Raw genomic sequence first — 16,441 nt, 5'->3', positions numbered from 1 at the left:
GGTACCCCGCCCCCAATCGGGTTTAGGGTCTTTTTGTGGGAAAGCTCCCCATTTTATCGCCGGAGCTTGACTTTCTTTCTTTCCCTTTACCTTTAACAACATACACACACGCTCTCCTGTTTCTATATCTATCTATCTACCGCGACAGACGCGTCTGCTGAATGATAGCAGCAACGACACTGATACCTACATGATGCTCTCTTCGCTCTTATTGTCAACAATCAATACTCACCTCCAACTAACCCTTCACACCGAGCTGAGCTAACACAAGGCACGTCCCATAACTTCCTACTTGACTCCTCCCCCTCGTCCCAGACCCAATTCAACTTCCAGTCACAGACAACCCTTCCCCCCAATCCCTTCACTTCCAAACCAAAAGAGACAACCCATTCTCCAATGATGATCACCTGGTAAAAGGTCAGACCGCAAAACCCATACGAAAGCGTCGTCTCAACGCCCTCCGCTGTGTGCTCACCTTTCAACCCAACCAACACTCCCAGCACAAGCAATCCAACAAAGAAAAAATCCCCTTCCTCGAATACTCTCCCATAGCAAACATTACGAGAACATCTCTCGCGGCTACCTGATTCCATTCCTTTCCTTTCCCGCTCTTCTCCATCATAAAGGCAGGCACAAGTTCTTGTTAAAGGCATGAAGGTTCTGGTCGAGAGGCTCACGACACTGCTTTATTTACCTTGGAGAGACATGTGTACAACAAACAATTACTTTCTTTGTTTCCAAGCCGCAATTTGGGGTTTCTGGTCCGCTTTTCACCATGAGGAATTTCAGAAACTAATGGCTGCGGCGTACATTCTTTTTTCTTTGAGTTCACTGCCGAATGGGAGATTTGCGGGCTGGGAGGGATGGGTAGGGTGAAGCAGGGATCGAACTGTGGTTTTGTGATGGGTTTGGGGGTGGTGGATTCTGGGTGCTTTGGCTGGTGATTGGGCTTTGGGTTGGGGGGTAGAGTACCGCGGTGGCGGCGTCTTTCTTGGTTGGATGATGACCAAATAAGAAACTGAAAAGACCTGAGGAGAATGCTCTTTCACTACTTGATGCTTGTTGTTGAAATTTTGTTATCCTAGTTAGACCCTGCGACTATCTACTTCCGTCGTGCTGACTAGCAGCTCCTGCGTAGTTGCTACGCTACTTATACTAAGTCCTGTCTACAAGAGGCATCAGGCTCGATTATATGAATGTCATTCATCCCCTTCAAAATGAGTAAAACAAGTCGCCCTAGAACACTTCCCTTCATATCATCTCAATGTCATCCCGACAACTCACCCCCGTACTGTGCAGCGTGTCTCCTATACCACTCGCTATGGCCTCTTCCACCCGTCGCTGTCCATCAGAACTCCCCTCTTCCTCCGGTTCGATTCCCATGGGTAGAGATGGCAACGCAAAAGACATGCAAGACGAAGAAAGGAAAAAAAAAAAAAAAGAAAAAAGAAAAAAAGATAAATCCCAGAACATCATTGGCATATAGCAATGAGTACCCCAGTAACTTGGAAAGTTATCGTAGTGGAATCCCTTCGTTGGCTTTCGTAAATCACCTCCAAGAAGCCGTATAGTATAGGCCTGCATAGGATGGCAACAAGGCCATCGGATGCCGAACTATTTGCCGACACACCAATCCCCAGAGGTCTCTCAACTTATAGCTCATGGCTATACTCCTATACACACCTGATCTGACTGCAATACTTCACACGAAGCTGCCACCTCGCCTGCCTTTGGTTAGCACGTACCAACCAATCGAGGGTACCAAGGAAAGCTTACCAGCAGGGAATCGCAACCCGCCAACCGGGAACACTATAAGTCTTCCGGTGCACATAGCGCAGCGCATACGTACAATGTACAGATAGCTTTGGTAAACATAGTGAGGTTGTTGGTCGACGCGAGACGATTTGAGTCGCCAACGGTGAACAACTGGAGTTCACATCCAAGTGAAGCCTGAATTTCCAAAGAGGAACGGCGGTGTTTTGGGTCAGGTCGCTAAGCCAGCGATATGGCGTCTCACGCTTGTCAAGCGGGGGGTGGTTCATTTCACTTCATCCGCTGCCTCTTGCGGTTGAGATCCAGATGCGACAGTAGACGGGGGTTGAGCAGGCATTTGGGGAGGCATCTGCGGCATTTGGTTGTAACCGGTACTCGGTGTCCGATGCTGGTGGGGTGGGTAATGGTGCACTTGGTGGGGACTGGACTGGAAATGGGGCTGCTGCTGAGGATAATTGCCGCGGACTGGGGGCACTATGCTAAGTTAGCTACCTAACCCCACAACGGTCTTCTGACTTCGTTATAACATACTGTGAGTAGGCTGCTGCGTCGGATACACGGGTTGGCCATGCTGCCCAGGGGACATGAACATCACCGGTTGGGGGGGCTGACCGGGCTGAGAGTTCTGGTGCATCATCATGGGAGCACCCCGACTGGGACTGGGATAGCCACTGTGAGGCTGGGGCGGTGGCACATGTTGGGGATACGCGTGGCTAGGATTTGGGGAATACATCTGCATCTGGGGTGTATAGGGGGCCACGCCTTGAGGAACACCCATGTATGGTCCGCTAGACGGCTGTTGAACCATCATTGGAGCGCCCATGGTTGGTTGGGGGTTGACGAATTGGGGACCGCCCGGGTAATGTCTCATATGTCCAGGTTGTGTGCCGGCCTGGCTGACATAGAACTGTGGCATGGCTTGGCCAAATGCAAGCTGTGCATGTGGCGCCATGGGGGACGGGTAACCGTGCTGTAACCTGGGGGATGGGAACACTTGCGAGGTCGAGGCAGACATCTGCATGCGGTGGGGATCGTCAAAGTGTGGGGGCCCGGAATTATGATGCTGCTGAGGGTGCAGATGAGGCCCGTGTGGTGGACCAGTGGTGGGAGGCATGCCGGGCGTGTTCTGTGGGAACTGGAACGGCATCTGCGGCGGAGGCATCTGGGGATTGGACGCAGAGCGGCTCTGGGGAGAGATGGCCGGCACCGAAGCAGGCGGCTTGAACATTTCCAGGTAAGTCTTTTCTTCGTTTCCGGGAGCGGCATCCCAAGTAGGGGGAGTCCTGTAAGCAGGCGGGATGCCTCCATTGAAGGCGAAACCCTTTTCATTTGACTCCGCATTTTCCTTCTTCATGCGCTTAATGGGGTTGAACTGATCATTAAGGGACGGCCTCTCAGAAATTGGTCTTGGCTTCTTAGCCCCGAAGAACAACGAGGGGCTAGTGGTCCGTGAGACGGAGCGTCCTCGGGTGAAAGGAGATGAGGTGGACGAAGCGCCGGGTGTAAAGGTACTCGCGGCGGGGTTTGGCTTAAACTCCAGGGCCCTCACGTTGAACTTGGTCGATACGGACGAGGTTGGTGTCTGCACCTTATTCGGGCTAGTAACAGCAGGCTGCTCGCCAGCTGGGCCAGTTGGAGGAATGCGAACTTCATTGATAGGCAAGGGAGCGGGAACAGTTCCCATCGCGGCTCCCTTTCGCTGCTGTATGTTATCTGCTAGACGATGGCCGAGCATGCCAGTGGCTTGACGGCCCTGGTGCACGGGCTGCTGCGGAAGCCGCCCACCCGGTCCAGCATGCGGACCGGTTGGGGGAAACATTTGACGACCCCGAGGATAGTTCTGGCGGTCAGCCTGCGCAGGAGGCGGCATAGTTCCACTCTCCTGGCGAGCGTTTCCAGATGGGCGAGCAGCGGGCTTCGAGTCAGCGCTTGCTGGGGACTTGGTCACCACCTTCTCCTCAGCGTGCTGCTGAGCTCTTTGGATGATCTCTTCCTGCTTGTGCGGGTCTTTAGCTAGGATGGGTACCAAATCCTTGGGCACTGGCGTTGCCAATTTGAAGTTCTTGGAAAACTTCATAAGTTCGTTCAACTTAATGGTTCGATCATACGAAGCCTGGTTACGACGGCGTTCTTGCAACTTCGCCTTTTCACTGTGGGCGAATTGCCGGAAAGAGTCGAGCACCTCGGCCTCCACATTCGAAGTAGCATTTGCCGGAGTTGGGGCACCAGATGTGGTCTTGGACAAGGCAGGCTTTTGTTCCGTATCGGCAGCAGAGCTTGCTGTTATACTGGACGGTGCAGGCTGGGCCTGGGCCTGCCCATTCTCCTTGGGCGGTCCGGCGGCAACAGCCTCTTTCGGGGCACTAGGAACCTGTTTGAGGGAGCTTGCGGAAGCTCCCGAGGCCATGGCAGATTGAGCGGCGTTTTGCCTGCGCGCTGGCGGAGTGTACTTATTTGGCTGGCCCGAAACAAGCGGCGGGAAGTTCCTCTCATCACGGCGGACACCGCTGTATTTAGCTTCCTCATCATGATCATCTGCCGATACCTGCCCTCTTTCCTCACGAACATGTGCATTGTCTGTAGTAGCGCCTTCGATTTCGCGAGCAATTCGAGCAGCATCTGCTTCCTTCTGTTTATAGGTAGGGTCCGACCGATCGATTCTAGTGGTGTAGATGTTCTCATCGTAACTGCTGGTAGCACCGAAGAGCCTGGCGTTTGCTTCGAACTGGTCCCATCCAGTTGAATTGTGCGCGCTTTCGAGTGAGAGGTCAACGTCCGTATCAGCGGCAGGTTCCCAGCGCTTGAGGGTCCGCTCGCGAATCGCAAGATTTCCGGAGATGTCAGTATCCGTTTTGAAACCTACCGGAGTCCCTGATACTTCGTTAGGATTTCAAAGTGGCCATCAATGTGATCAAGCTAGCCCGGTGACTTACCGTTCGCGCTCTTTGCTGTAACATCGGCCGGGGTGACGTTCGGGACCGAAATATCGACCACATCCTTGACATCGAAGGACATGCTATGATCCGGCGCCGACCCCATATACGGGCTTGAGACATCACTAACCCCATTCGCTTTGCTCTGATCCGCCTTGGTGGGCCGTTGCACCATCTTGAGTACGAATGAACAGTCGCTAGGGTCCAACGTCGAGGACGAAAAAATTCCCGTGTATTTATCCCCATTTCTTGTGGTAATCGTAGCATTCAAACCCTGAAAACCGTAAGCCTTTCACGTTGACACATGCCGGGTCTGGAACACTGAGCTTACAATGAAGCTAGCAAACAAGAAGACAAGACGGTCATTTGCGTGGTTATCGGGGGTGTTTGACTCTTTTGTAGTCGGTCGAGGAGAGGCGGACTGTTTGTGAGACATGTTGCCGTTCTGCTGTGAGTACGAGGCCCGCTGTGTGATCGGGTTTGCGCCGTGAGACCAAGCTTTGGTGGAGTTACTGCGTCTATCATGAAGCAAGAAATGGATTAGCCAATGCGCAATACAATGTCGTGGCTACCAGCAAAGAGTATGAGATCAACGATAGTGCCCTTTCATCAGGCACGAGTCTGGTGGTAGAACAAGAACACGGGGTGAGAAAAAATGAGAAAGCGAGGACACAATGACGCCAAACAGTCGTCAAGAAGACCCGACAGCCACGGAGGGCATTGGCAGGACAGGGGGGATGGTAACAGAGCAAACGACCATATTTCGTGAGGCGACAAGCGGTGAGGAAAGGGCAATGGAAGCAAACGAGTCGAAAGGAGCTGGGAGGATTGAGGCATAACATGTTGACCTCGCAACGTACCTCTGCCCGCTCTCGAGAGGACTACCGGATTGACGCCGGCCGCCCTCCGAGGCCTTCGTACTAGCACTGGATCTCAAAGAAGGTCTAGTACCGGGGTTCTGAGGATTCACGGCATTGCCAGACGCACTGTTGGCAGCCGGCACTGAGTTGACGGTAGAAGCCATCTGGCTGGATCGTCACCGAGCGTAGCTCTACGTCGTCGCACGACGCAAAGCCGTAAAGAGTGCGGACGGAAGGCACGAAGCCAAAACACACCGCCTGCGCAAACAGGACCGAAGAAACGGTGGATGGAGTGGGAGGAAGGGATTTGGGGGGGGAAAGGAAGAAAGAATGGCGGGGTGGAAGGGGGAAAAGGGAAGCTGTGGTAGGAGAGCGAGAGCCCCGAACGAGTCACGGGACCGCCTTCTGGTGTTGAACGTCCACGGGAAGGGAGGAACAGAGAGAGACAGAGAGACAGAGAGAGACGGGGAAAGGGGAGGAAGGAGGGGAGACGCGGATCCGGGAGGAAAGACGGGAAGTGGAGAAGGAGGAGGAGAAGAAGAAGAAGAAGAGGGAGAAGAAGGAGAAGAAGAATATGACAAGAAGAGAACACCAGCAAGTAGTAAGTAGTAGTGGTAATTGTAGGTAGGACGTCCCGGTCAAGTCAGGTTGCCGGCCGCAGGTAGTAGTAGGGAAGAAGAAGAAGAAGAAGGCAAAACTACTACACAGGAAGAAAGAAGTTCAATGTTCAGATGGTACTGGTAGATCGATAGGTGGGTGAGCAGCAGCCACAAAAAGAGGAGACAAGCCAAAGACAAGCCAGCCAGACAGCTAACATCATCCACAGGTCAAAGGTCAAGTAAGGTTAGTTTTCTGTACGTACAGCAAAGGTCTGGCTGGAGGGTTTAGCTTGTCAGAGGGGAATTTAGGTGGGCAAATCCCATGGAAATCCCAAGGGTCTTCCGGCCTTGGGTTGGTTGGCGGTTGGCAAGCGAGTGGGGAACGAAAGATGGCCATGGGAATGTGCACTTTGCTTTTTTATCTATGTCCGTTTCTTTCTTCTTCAGTTCTTTCCTCCCTCGTTTCACTTCCACTTCTACTTCCACTTCCATCATTGACTTCTTTGCTGTGCTAGCTGATAAGCATCAATTTCCCAAGTCTGGTGGAATACTAACTACTACAATTTAAGTAGTAACTATGTATCATTTTGGAGGGCTTGTGACGGCCTTTCGTAATGCCTACTTAGTCCCACATAAAGAAGAAGGAAAAAGAAAACAATTACATTTATTGGCCATCATCTTTCTCTGCTCCATCATGAATGGGATTACAATTGTGCGTGCGTGCGTGTAGGTGTGTGTTCCCACCTCGCTACTACTGAGACGCACCATGTCGCCTCACTCCACTTGCTTCTGCTTCCATCAGTCGAGTTACCAATTTCAATGGACTCCTTCCTGCCCTTGCGGCCTGTCAGAATCCACTCGGAGTAGGCCCACCCATTGCGCTGCATGGTGAATTCATATGAGTTCCGTCCGTATCTCTGATCCTAGGTCTGGAATGATCCCTTGCTGCATGGAAGCTCACTTCCACAGCCCATGCTCCTTCAGACCATCTCGGTCCTTGTCTTTGCTGTCACCGCGTCTGAAAAGTCCATTCGGTACTTCTGCCATCCGAGTGCGATCGGTAAGTGCAACGGAGCTCCGGTTCGCTCGAGCAAGGGCGGCTGTCCTGCCAACACACCTAGCAATCACCAAAATTGGGCATTCGCGAGGTGGAGAGCCATTCCACCCCCGACTAACCCGGCTAGGTATCCGATCTATATAGAGTCCTCCACCAGAGATACTTTTCCAGACGTGCTTCCCTTAAAATCGAGAAGCAGCGCCGTGCCAATTCTATCTACCTAGACATATGTGCTGGTTTACTGCAGCTGTCAGCATGATCATAAATTAGACCTTCGGGGCTAAAGGAGATAGACGGCTAGCTTGGTGATCGACCGAAACCATACTTGCATCATGCTTGCTGGGTGGTTTGTTTGGGGAGTACTGGCAAAGCAAATCAGCGAACCGACTTGCGCTAAGATCCTGCCTGATGGACAATCTCATTGACGCTTCAGCGCACTACCCACTTGATGCTATAGATATCACATTACTAAAAGACTAAGCGAATACAGTAAGAACTAAGGCAAGCGCCGGGGCAATTGACCGGGCCATGCTAAGCATTATTAGGCTAGTTCATTATATTGAGCGCCTGCCCAGGCGTCCAGCGACTCATGACTTGTGCGCACAACGATGGATCGGGCCTGCTTACAAAGTATCATAATGTTGCTGGCGTTGAACCAGAAATAATCTCAATATGAAAATCATCATTACGTAGGAGTGGCTCTGTCAATAGCCAAGGGAGACTTCATAGGAATCCCTTTCGTTCCAACTTGAGACAAGACAATCAATCGAGAGGCATTGCCATCACTACAGCATAGACCAAAGTGCGCGAGGCCTCGTTAGGACTACTGTGTACAGAATCTTACGCAGTGTCACACAGGAAAGGATTTCCGGAAGTCTGATAGGAAGGGACCCTTCGGCGTTGAAACTCTAAGCCCAAGTTGGTTCTGCAGTCTGACATGGACGGCCAAGGGATCGGTGTCATCATGGGGAAGTATCCACACCAAGGGATGAGAAGGTTGAGCCGGCTGAAGAAAATCTCGTCTGAGGTGTATCAACAGTTAGGAGACGGTTGAGCACTATTCAAATGCGTACTTGCATTCACCGCTGGAGGGCTTAAGCCCGAGATCTCTCTCTCTCCGTTAGTGGATTTACAGGGGAACTTGAAGGATGATACTTTGTTTGTAAGAGAGTAGTGTTGAACTGAGGCGCGGGCTGAGGTGGATCCGGCGAAACCAAAAATCCCGGAGGCTGGTGCCAACATGTGACTTGGCGGGCGTTTGTCTTGTTGATGCCTCAGGCTGACACAAGTCTCGGAAGGCAGCGACATTGAATTGCAGTCAGTCAGTCTTGCGCTGCTGGGCATTTCATTGCTCTGCTGGCCGGGAGACTAAAACTTGTGCCCAAATTGGTCTTCTATCAGATCCCTTAGACTGCTTTAGTGCCAGTCCAACAGCATCACCACCACCCAAAACTACTACTACCACCACCACACTACTACCTTTCACCCCCCTCGAAGAGGCTGGTTCCTTGGCTATAATTCCCGCTTGTCTCTCGCTACCTTTCTCGTGCGGACCTTTTTTTTTCTTATCATTATTACCTTCCTGCTTTCTTTGTTGCGTATTCTTCTACGCCGCCTCCTTCTTTCTCCTGTTTGATCTCCCTCGTTTCTCCTCATCATTTGTGCCTATTTTGATCCATCCCGCCGCCACTGCTCCCTCCCTCTCTCTCTTTCTCCCTTACACATACCTCTGAGACAATATTCAATCCCCAGCCCTTTTCGCGACCTTGCACACTGCATCCTCTTGTCGCTCCTAATATACTCGTGTCACAACTTATCAACTGCCACCGAATAGAATAATTGTCCCGGATTCCCGCCTTGCACGTATGCAGTCTGCCTCCAGCGTTTCCTCCCGCTCCCAGCGAAGTCCGTCAGCCCAGCATTTCCCATCTGGTTCAGGGAGCAGTGTGGAATCCGCCATGACCTCCGCACCACGCAGTTCGTCGAGCTCGACGAGGTCTCAATCCTCAAAGAGCGTGGTAGTAAGTGCTTCCCTCCATCGTGGTGGCATGCAGCCACTGCTTGGGTTTCCTCCAAATCAGCCCCCCCCCCCCCCCCCCCAGCCGTCCCACAATAACTCCGGCTGACCTCGTGGTGCGTCTGATCCACAGCCCGAGAAACAGATCAACCAAATCGAAAAGAGCGTCACCCATCTGCTGGTCGCCACGAAACAACTGCTAGAGACATTGACACAGTGGTCCCGCCGACAAGCCTCAGAGAATGAAGTGTCAGACGTCTACGTACGGCTGGGCTATGAGTTCAACCTGGCTTGTCGCGCCTTCAATGCCATCGGAGTTGACACCTCAGATCTTGGCCCCGTACCCGACCTCCTGCGTACGATCCTCGAAGATACTCTTAGCCAAGATGCATCCCCACAGAGTCTCGAGCGCTACCTCCCTCGAGTTCGCGACATCATCATTAACCTTCTACATGGACTCAAGAAAAAGCAGGCTCGACTACGTGCGCGGCAACAGAAGGAGGAAAGTAGGCCATTGCCCGGTCGGCATACAAGTGCAAGTAGTGCAACTTCGGCACAGGCGGCGTTGAATCAAGCATATGAGGACACTGCCTCCACGGTAACGTCTCCGAAGCGATCGACTCGGCGATTCGGCAGTAATGGCTCTATGGAGGATCCTTCCATGGCCCGGGCGTCTTCGGCGGCATCGGCTGATGTGCGAGGAGCGAGCTATTCCGAACGAGATGCGTCGAGGCGCGAGGCACAAAACATTCTATCGCAAGGATCTCAACCAGAATCTGGCGCAACTCCCAAGGGCTCCGTGACTTTGACCAACGCGCCACCTTATCCCACACCGCCCCCTCCGCCCGCCCCGAAACAAGACGATGCTCTTGGTGCTCTGCAGAGAAGCGGGGAGCTGGAACGTCGGGCCTCGCGAAGGTTCTCGGCCTATCAGATACAAAAACATCTGGGAACTTCTTCAAGCGGTGTTCCAGTCCTTCCGACTCAAAATTCCCCGATCCCGAATCGAGGGCGTGATGTTCGGGAGTCGCTGAACGCTGTGCGTCTACGCGGGTCAGTCCATGGACGACAGCGATCGACAAATCGGCTGCATGACGCAAAGGTCGCTTCACAGGCGCCTTCGAGCGTTCCCAGTATCGAAGAGGAGCGCCCAAAATCTCGCGTTGGGTCACCTGCCGAACTTCCAGCGGAGGGCGCTACTGCCGCCAAAGACAAGTCTGTTGAACGCCCTGGAAGTGGACCGGCAGATCACCCGGCTATTGGACGGCAGCCCGATCTCCCACGACCTTCTGAAGAGCCATCCCTCGCGGAGGCATTTGAACCTGTAAAGGACGCTGCCCCTACCGCGGCTGCCCGCCCAGGAACGCCTAAATCTGAACGTCAGGAGCCAGCTGTGTCTGCTTCTACACCACCTCAATCAGTCCAATACTCCCCTGAGCAGCAGTCCCCAGGCAAGGAGCTCACTCTATTCCTCCAATACAGAAGCAAGATCAAGAAATACGTTCTCCCAGAAGGATATACTGGCCTTACTATCGGGAGACTGCAGCTAGCTTTTATTGAGAAGTTCGCTTGGAACACCCACAATAACGGGGTTGACTTGCCGGAAATCTACATTCAGGACCCAGTATCAGGGGTCCGGCACGAGCTGGAGGATCTGGCTGATGTTAAGGACCGATCTGTGTTGGTGTTGAATGTTGATATTCTGGATGAGGTCAAGAAGCATTTTGACGATGAATTCGGTGGAGTCCGTCGCATGATCGAAGGTGTTAAAGGGGCCCTCGAGGGCCAAGAAAGCATGATGCAACGTGTGTCGGACCGTCAACTGGAAGCTGCGAAAGAAATGGCTCGCCTTGCTGCTGCGCCTCCTGTGCCTGTCGCAGCTACCGCCAAGACTGGTGAAACCCGGAAGGGTCCTATTGCGGGGAGCGACAGTCAAATCGCAGAGCTTCAGAGTTTGCGACGTGACCTTGCTGTACTACGTCAGACGTACTCGAACTTCACCGCCGATATTGCCAGTTCAATGAGCGCGATCCGTACCAAAGCAGGTGGACTGAAGACAGCTGCAGCTGACGTCACCGTATCGTCGTTCGAAGGTGATGCAGGCCGTGTGCGTGTGAATTCTGGGAAGAAGGAGCTTGCCGAAGAGTCAGAACGTCTTGTGGCGCGGGTTGATGACCTCCAAGATTTGGTTGAGGATCTCCGGAAAGATGTCGTGACTCGTGGTGTCCGACCGCTCCCCAGGCAACTGGAGTCGGTGAGTAAGGACATCAGCGCCGTCACCAAGGAGATCAAGAAGATGCAGGATTTCCTTAAGCGGGAGAAACCCGTCTGGACCAAGATCTGGGAGAAGGAACTTCAGCAAGTCTGTGAGGAGCGTGACCAGCTTACTATGCAAGAGGACCTCGCAGCTGATCTTCAGGATGACTTGGAGAAGGCAGCTCAGACTTTTGCACTTGTTGAGCAGGCCACGAAGCAGCAGACGATGCAGAACAATACGGGCGGTCCCACATTGCGCAACACCTCGCGGAATGTTGTGATTGATCCGGCTGTGGATCCCATGAAGGCCAAAGACAGCGTCTTGGGTGAGGTGCGCGCCTTGCAGCCGAACCATGAATCTCGCTTGGAAGCGATTGAGCGGGCAGAGAAGGCACGCCAGAAGGAGCTGGAGACTCGCCGTATCGGGCTTTTCCAGAAGGAGCTCGGAGCGTTTGTCGAGGAAGGCAAGTTGAAGAAGAGTGGTGGTGTGGAGGAGGCCGAAAGACTCCGTCGGGCCAAAGACGACCGCATTCGCAAGGAGGTCTGGGAGAGACAACAGGCCAGGGCGGCCGAAATGGAAAAGGCAGAAGCAGAAGCCGCTGAAGCGCAAGCGGAGCAGGCTGAGGAGCCAGCCGAAGACGCAGAGGCCGCAGCAGAGGCGGAGCCTGATGCAGACGTGGCTGAAGAGGCAAATGCTGAGAAGGAGGACTCTGGAAAGGAGGAGGAAGTAATTATGGTCAAAGGAAAGTCTCCGGTTCCGGAAGACTCGGATGAAGCAGAAGAAGAGAATAGGGAAACGTTCCTTGATGCCGAGGAGAACGAGGATACTGACAAAGAAGCAACCACTGCGCATGAACAGAAGCCGGATCATGAGCAATAGGGATACGGCTCTGTTGACCGTTCCGCGGCCAACATTCTCAGTGCGATACTCGTCCTCTCCATCATCTACATCTTGTATCTAGCCTGAGTTGTCGGGCTGCCCTCTTTTGGACCTTTCTCCTTTGTCATTATCACCAATGCGTCCACCCTCGCTAATTATTTCCTTGAACTGTCTGTTTCCCTGTGTTTGCTATATTTTCTTGTCGCGTTCGCTCAGTTCCAATCGCAAGAACTGGAGCTGCAGCCTTGCCTGTTCGCATATCGACGATACCCTGCCAGCTTGTGGCCTGTTATGACTATTGATGATATACAGGAGGGTCAGGTTATCTTGGTCTATCCTGCTTTGCTGCTGTTTCAGACGAGGTTGATTGATAGAAGCGTTCATTTTTTTTCTTTGCATTAATATAATCTTAGAATTTTTAATGTACCAAGCTTCAAGAGCGTCGCATTCCTACACCATGTCCTAGGACGAGCTTTAGACCAACGATTATTCTCGCCTTCCCACCTCCCGAATAGACCCGAAGCTGTAGATCTACAACGAATATGTAGCCTTAGTATCATGATTGTTGTTGCAGTGTTTCCCAGCAATAAGAACCAACTTAACTTAGTATACTATCTTCAACCCCAGGCAACATTGCCATTGAGTAATTATACACACAGCACTTGCTTTCCCATCAAACTACCACCTTCGCTAAACCGTAGACCAAAAAGCCTAGTACTACTGGATGTGTGATCTCCATATTTTGAACAATCAATAACCTCCAACGGCTACAACAAACACAGTGACGCTTTTTCCCATCTTAATTTCCTATTCATCATGAGAAAACCCCCACCATATCTATCGAGATTTGGGATAAACATAAGTAGGAATTGAACATCCTCGTCGCCATCCCGTGAAAGTGATGTTAGTTTCAAGGTAAACTGATTAATAGTACTATCATATATCGATGATCTATATACTGCAAGTCGAACCAGCATACTTTCTACATGGTTGCACTGAGTAGTTACATGATTAAGTCTTCTGTAATTATATAATTCCGTTGATTGATATATCTAATTAGTTAGTAATAGCTAGCTATGACAACTCATTTCATGAGGTAGTATATTCTGTGTATTATACGGCTAATTTAATTGAAGATGATACTACCATGAAACCGTTGGTTCATCAATATACATAACTAGTATGACTATGAGCAGTACCCTAGCAACCACAGCACTTCCATCACACTTGCGTTTCACCTGTGATCACAAGATTTGGATTCTTCCGTCCCCTTGGATTCCTCTGTCCCCGTGTCTTCCTCTGCCTCCGTGTCTTCCTCCTTGGAGCCATGCTCTTCGTAATCAAGCCCGGCGCACCGACCGCAAGACGAAACGGTGGCTCTAGCCCTTCTTTCCTTGCCCTTTCATCTCTCTCCTCACTCCCTCCATCATTATGAGCATCAACCGAGACCGTAGAAGAATATGGCGGAAGCTCAGCCAACTCAATTCCTGAGGAGGAACTAGGACCCCCCTCCGCCCACCGATCCAACGGCGAGCTATCCCTGATATTACTATACTCTCCATCTCCTCCTCCTCCTCCTCCTCCTCCTCCTCCTCCTCCCTGCATCATCGCACTACCACCAAGTACAACACCCACAAGCCCATCAAAACGACCAAGGTCCTCCAAGTCCCGCTTATCCGTATCCCTCATGCCCGCAAAGCGCACATGCTTCTCACGGTGTAGTTCCGCACCCATGCGCAGCATGGCAAAAGCATCGAGAGTATCCGTCCAGGTAGGGACGGAGTGGCAGTAGACCACAATCAGACATAGACCCAGTATCTGCAAGCCAATCAGGATGGTTATGACTATCACCCCCGCTAAGCTCCACTTAGGCTTGACCAGCACCGTTCCACTATCAAAGTAGATGCTTCGCGAGTTATACGACCCGTCCTGCGTTGCTATGCTGGTTAGCACGGCTTCATTAGCGAAGTAGGTTGCCATGTCTAGTGCTGTAGCGGCTGCTTGAGTATCGTTGAACGAGGAAACCCAGATGTAGATCATGCTCATGAGGGATTGGTACCAGGTGTCGTCGCTGTAGCGGTCTATATTCAATAAGAGATTGTCGCAGGTATCTCCGGCGATGCTGAAGCCGGCGAGGGTGAGTCGGGTGAATGGTAAGGCGTCGGTTTGGCAGATGGAGAATAGTGCGGATCTGGTGGTGTTGGTGGTGATGGCGTAACTGGCGGTGTTGAAGAAGCTTTGGTTGCCGAATAGAGCCAAGGCGCTGGTCATTAGTGGACCGGCTGCGTAGAGCTCTACGTCGTTGAAGGGATCGGGTAGGTCAGAGAGGCTAATGGTTGCTGTGTCGTTGTCACTGGTATATAGTACTGTCGGTTAGTAGGCTATCCTCCAGTGATTAGATTAGAGGGTTGTCTTACACAACCGATGGAATGGCATAATCGTCGTCGAATCCCAGATAGTCATTGAAATCATGCTTCAGGACCTCCTGACTGGGCCATTTCTCAAGAAGAGGTCCCGGATTGTTGCCATTCTTGTAGTTGCTGACTTCGAAGTACCCCCGAGTGGTATTTGTAGTACATTTCAAAGTGAAGTTGAATGGTTCGAATAAGAGATAATCTGCGATTTGCTGAACGACATCAATCCACAGCTCCTCTGAGATATCCTGGCGGTCCCGACTCCGAGTCCAAGGTGTTTGACCGAACGTGCCGGGCGCGCAGATTCGAATGTCGAGTGTATCAGGGGCAGTCAGGTTAGTTACAAAAGGCCGGTCCCCCGAGCACGTCTGCGGGAAGTCGGATGAATGCACCGCTTCACAGGCGGACGATGAGTTCAACCGGATGGCATGTTGGCGCAGAACACCGGTATTGGTTCCATTTTGCAGTGCAGATACGAAATACCGGTCCGAACCGAAATTTTCTTCATACCATAGGAATGTTCCCCTCAAAATAGCCTCAGCGTCGTCGTCGATTGTTGTCCATTGCTCCGGCCATAGGTAAGGTTGCACGTCGAGCTCGCCTACCAGCTGCGTTTTCTTGGCTACCTGCTGGACAGCAAGACTCTGGGGCATGGACTCTAGAGCGGCAGGTTCTGGGTCAAGGCCCACAACTGTGACGATGTTCGATGGGTCGCATGTCCAGACCGGCATCTCCCAGCATGTGGCAATGGTGATATCCTCATATTTGATCAAGATTGACTGAATAGCAGGGGTGACTGCTACGAGCAGAACGAACAGCCCTCCAAAAATGGCAAATGGGGATCCATGGCCATCCAGTGGTAGACTGCGAAACCATGACCTCACGTTGGCCCAGGGGCGATCCGCTAGAGCAACAAGTTGTCGGAGGGACAGCTTCTGATTAGGCGAACGTCGCTGCGTGTAGACAACGGCCGCTTGGGCCAGGAAACCGGAGACGATGGGAATGGCGAGGACGGCCTGTAGCTTTTCAAGCACGAGGACGAATTCAATGCTGACGAGAATATCCAGAACCACGGCTGCCGACTGACCAAGGCCCTGGCGAGTATAGGAGGCGGCGTCTAGAGGACGCACCATCATGACACAGGTCATGATCCAGGGAGCGAGTAGAATAGCAACATAGAAAGAAAGAAGACACAGTGACTTCCTCGTCCGATACCGCAGAGGCTCCAGGATCGGACTTGGCTTATTTGAGTTCCTTTGGGCATTCACAGCCACTTGAGGGGGGCTGTTCATGGTAGCCATGATGTATAGCCCGCAGGCGAAGAGAATGGAATCTTGACATTTTCGCAAAGACGGGCTTGCTCAGGGGTCGTTTATATCCATTGTCCCACTCAGGGACTTTTATCTCCTCGTGGCCGCAGCAAAATCAGCTATTGGGCCTCACGGAGGTTCTACCTGCAAGGCTGACAGACCATGAACGCTCGTGAACTGAGCTATACATGCAATCTAAGATTAAAGAAGCCAAGCTCATGGTGCCCCAAAACCCTAGCGTCTAGGCGAGTGTGGTTGGATGGTTCCGAGTGGATAAAGGTCAGCAAACTCGGCCGTGAGGCCTGTTTTCATCTTAGTCTGTCTCGCTATGGCCTCTCACAG

At 52.1% G+C, this 16,441-nt stretch overlaps 4 protein-coding genes across 4 annotated transcripts; 1 reads left to right on the top strand and 3 right to left on the bottom strand.

The window, feature by feature from the left end:
* Positions 1–88: 88 nt before the first annotated feature.
* On the bottom strand, positions 89–924 carry BO83DRAFT_99262 (uncharacterized protein). Its single transcript, XM_025537776.1, has one exon. The coding sequence runs from the start codon at positions 651–653 to the stop codon at positions 222–224; it is 432 nt and encodes a 143-aa protein (XP_025385490.1). The 5' UTR covers positions 654–924; the 3' UTR covers positions 89–221.
* Positions 925–2,038: 1,114 nt separating this feature from the next.
* On the bottom strand, positions 2,039–5,730 carry BO83DRAFT_429595 (putative PAB1 binding protein (Pbp1); the record flags this gene model as incomplete). The annotated part of the gene is made up of 5 exons (XM_025535482.1): positions 2,039–2,247; positions 2,305–4,644; positions 4,707–4,980; positions 5,038–5,224; positions 5,567–5,730. 5 exons carry the CDS (start codon positions 5,728–5,730, stop codon positions 2,039–2,041), a joined length of 3,174 nt encoding a protein of 1,057 aa, XP_025385489.1.
* Positions 5,731–9,180: 3,450 nt separating this feature from the next.
* Positions 9,181–12,375, top strand: BO83DRAFT_318643 (formin-mediated actin nucleation enhancer; the record flags this gene model as incomplete). Its single annotated transcript, XM_025527747.1, has 2 exons — positions 9,181–9,243; positions 9,373–12,375. 2 exons carry the CDS (start codon positions 9,181–9,183, stop codon positions 12,373–12,375), a joined length of 3,066 nt encoding a protein of 1,021 aa, XP_025385488.1.
* A 1,221-nt stretch (positions 12,376–13,596) lies between these two features.
* BO83DRAFT_451048 (uncharacterized protein) lies at positions 13,597–16,384 on the bottom strand (the record flags this gene model as incomplete). Its single annotated transcript, XM_025536828.1, has 2 exons — positions 14,793–16,384; positions 13,597–14,728 (listed from the first exon to the last, which is right to left on the bottom strand). The coding sequence occupies exons 1-2, from the start codon at positions 16,088–16,090 to the stop codon at positions 13,597–13,599; spliced, it is 2,430 nt and encodes an 809-aa protein (XP_025385487.1). The 5' UTR covers positions 16,091–16,384.
* Positions 16,385–16,441: the final 57 nt, after the last annotated feature.

Source organism: Aspergillus eucalypticola, assembly GCF_003184535.1.
Source record: "Aspergillus eucalypticola CBS 122712 chromosome Unknown BO83scaffold_22, whole genome shotgun sequence".
In the NCBI taxonomy this organism is placed as follows: Eukaryota; Fungi; Ascomycota; class Eurotiomycetes; order Eurotiales; family Aspergillaceae; genus Aspergillus; species Aspergillus eucalypticola.
This window is presented reverse-complemented; position numbering and strand designations above follow the sequence as displayed.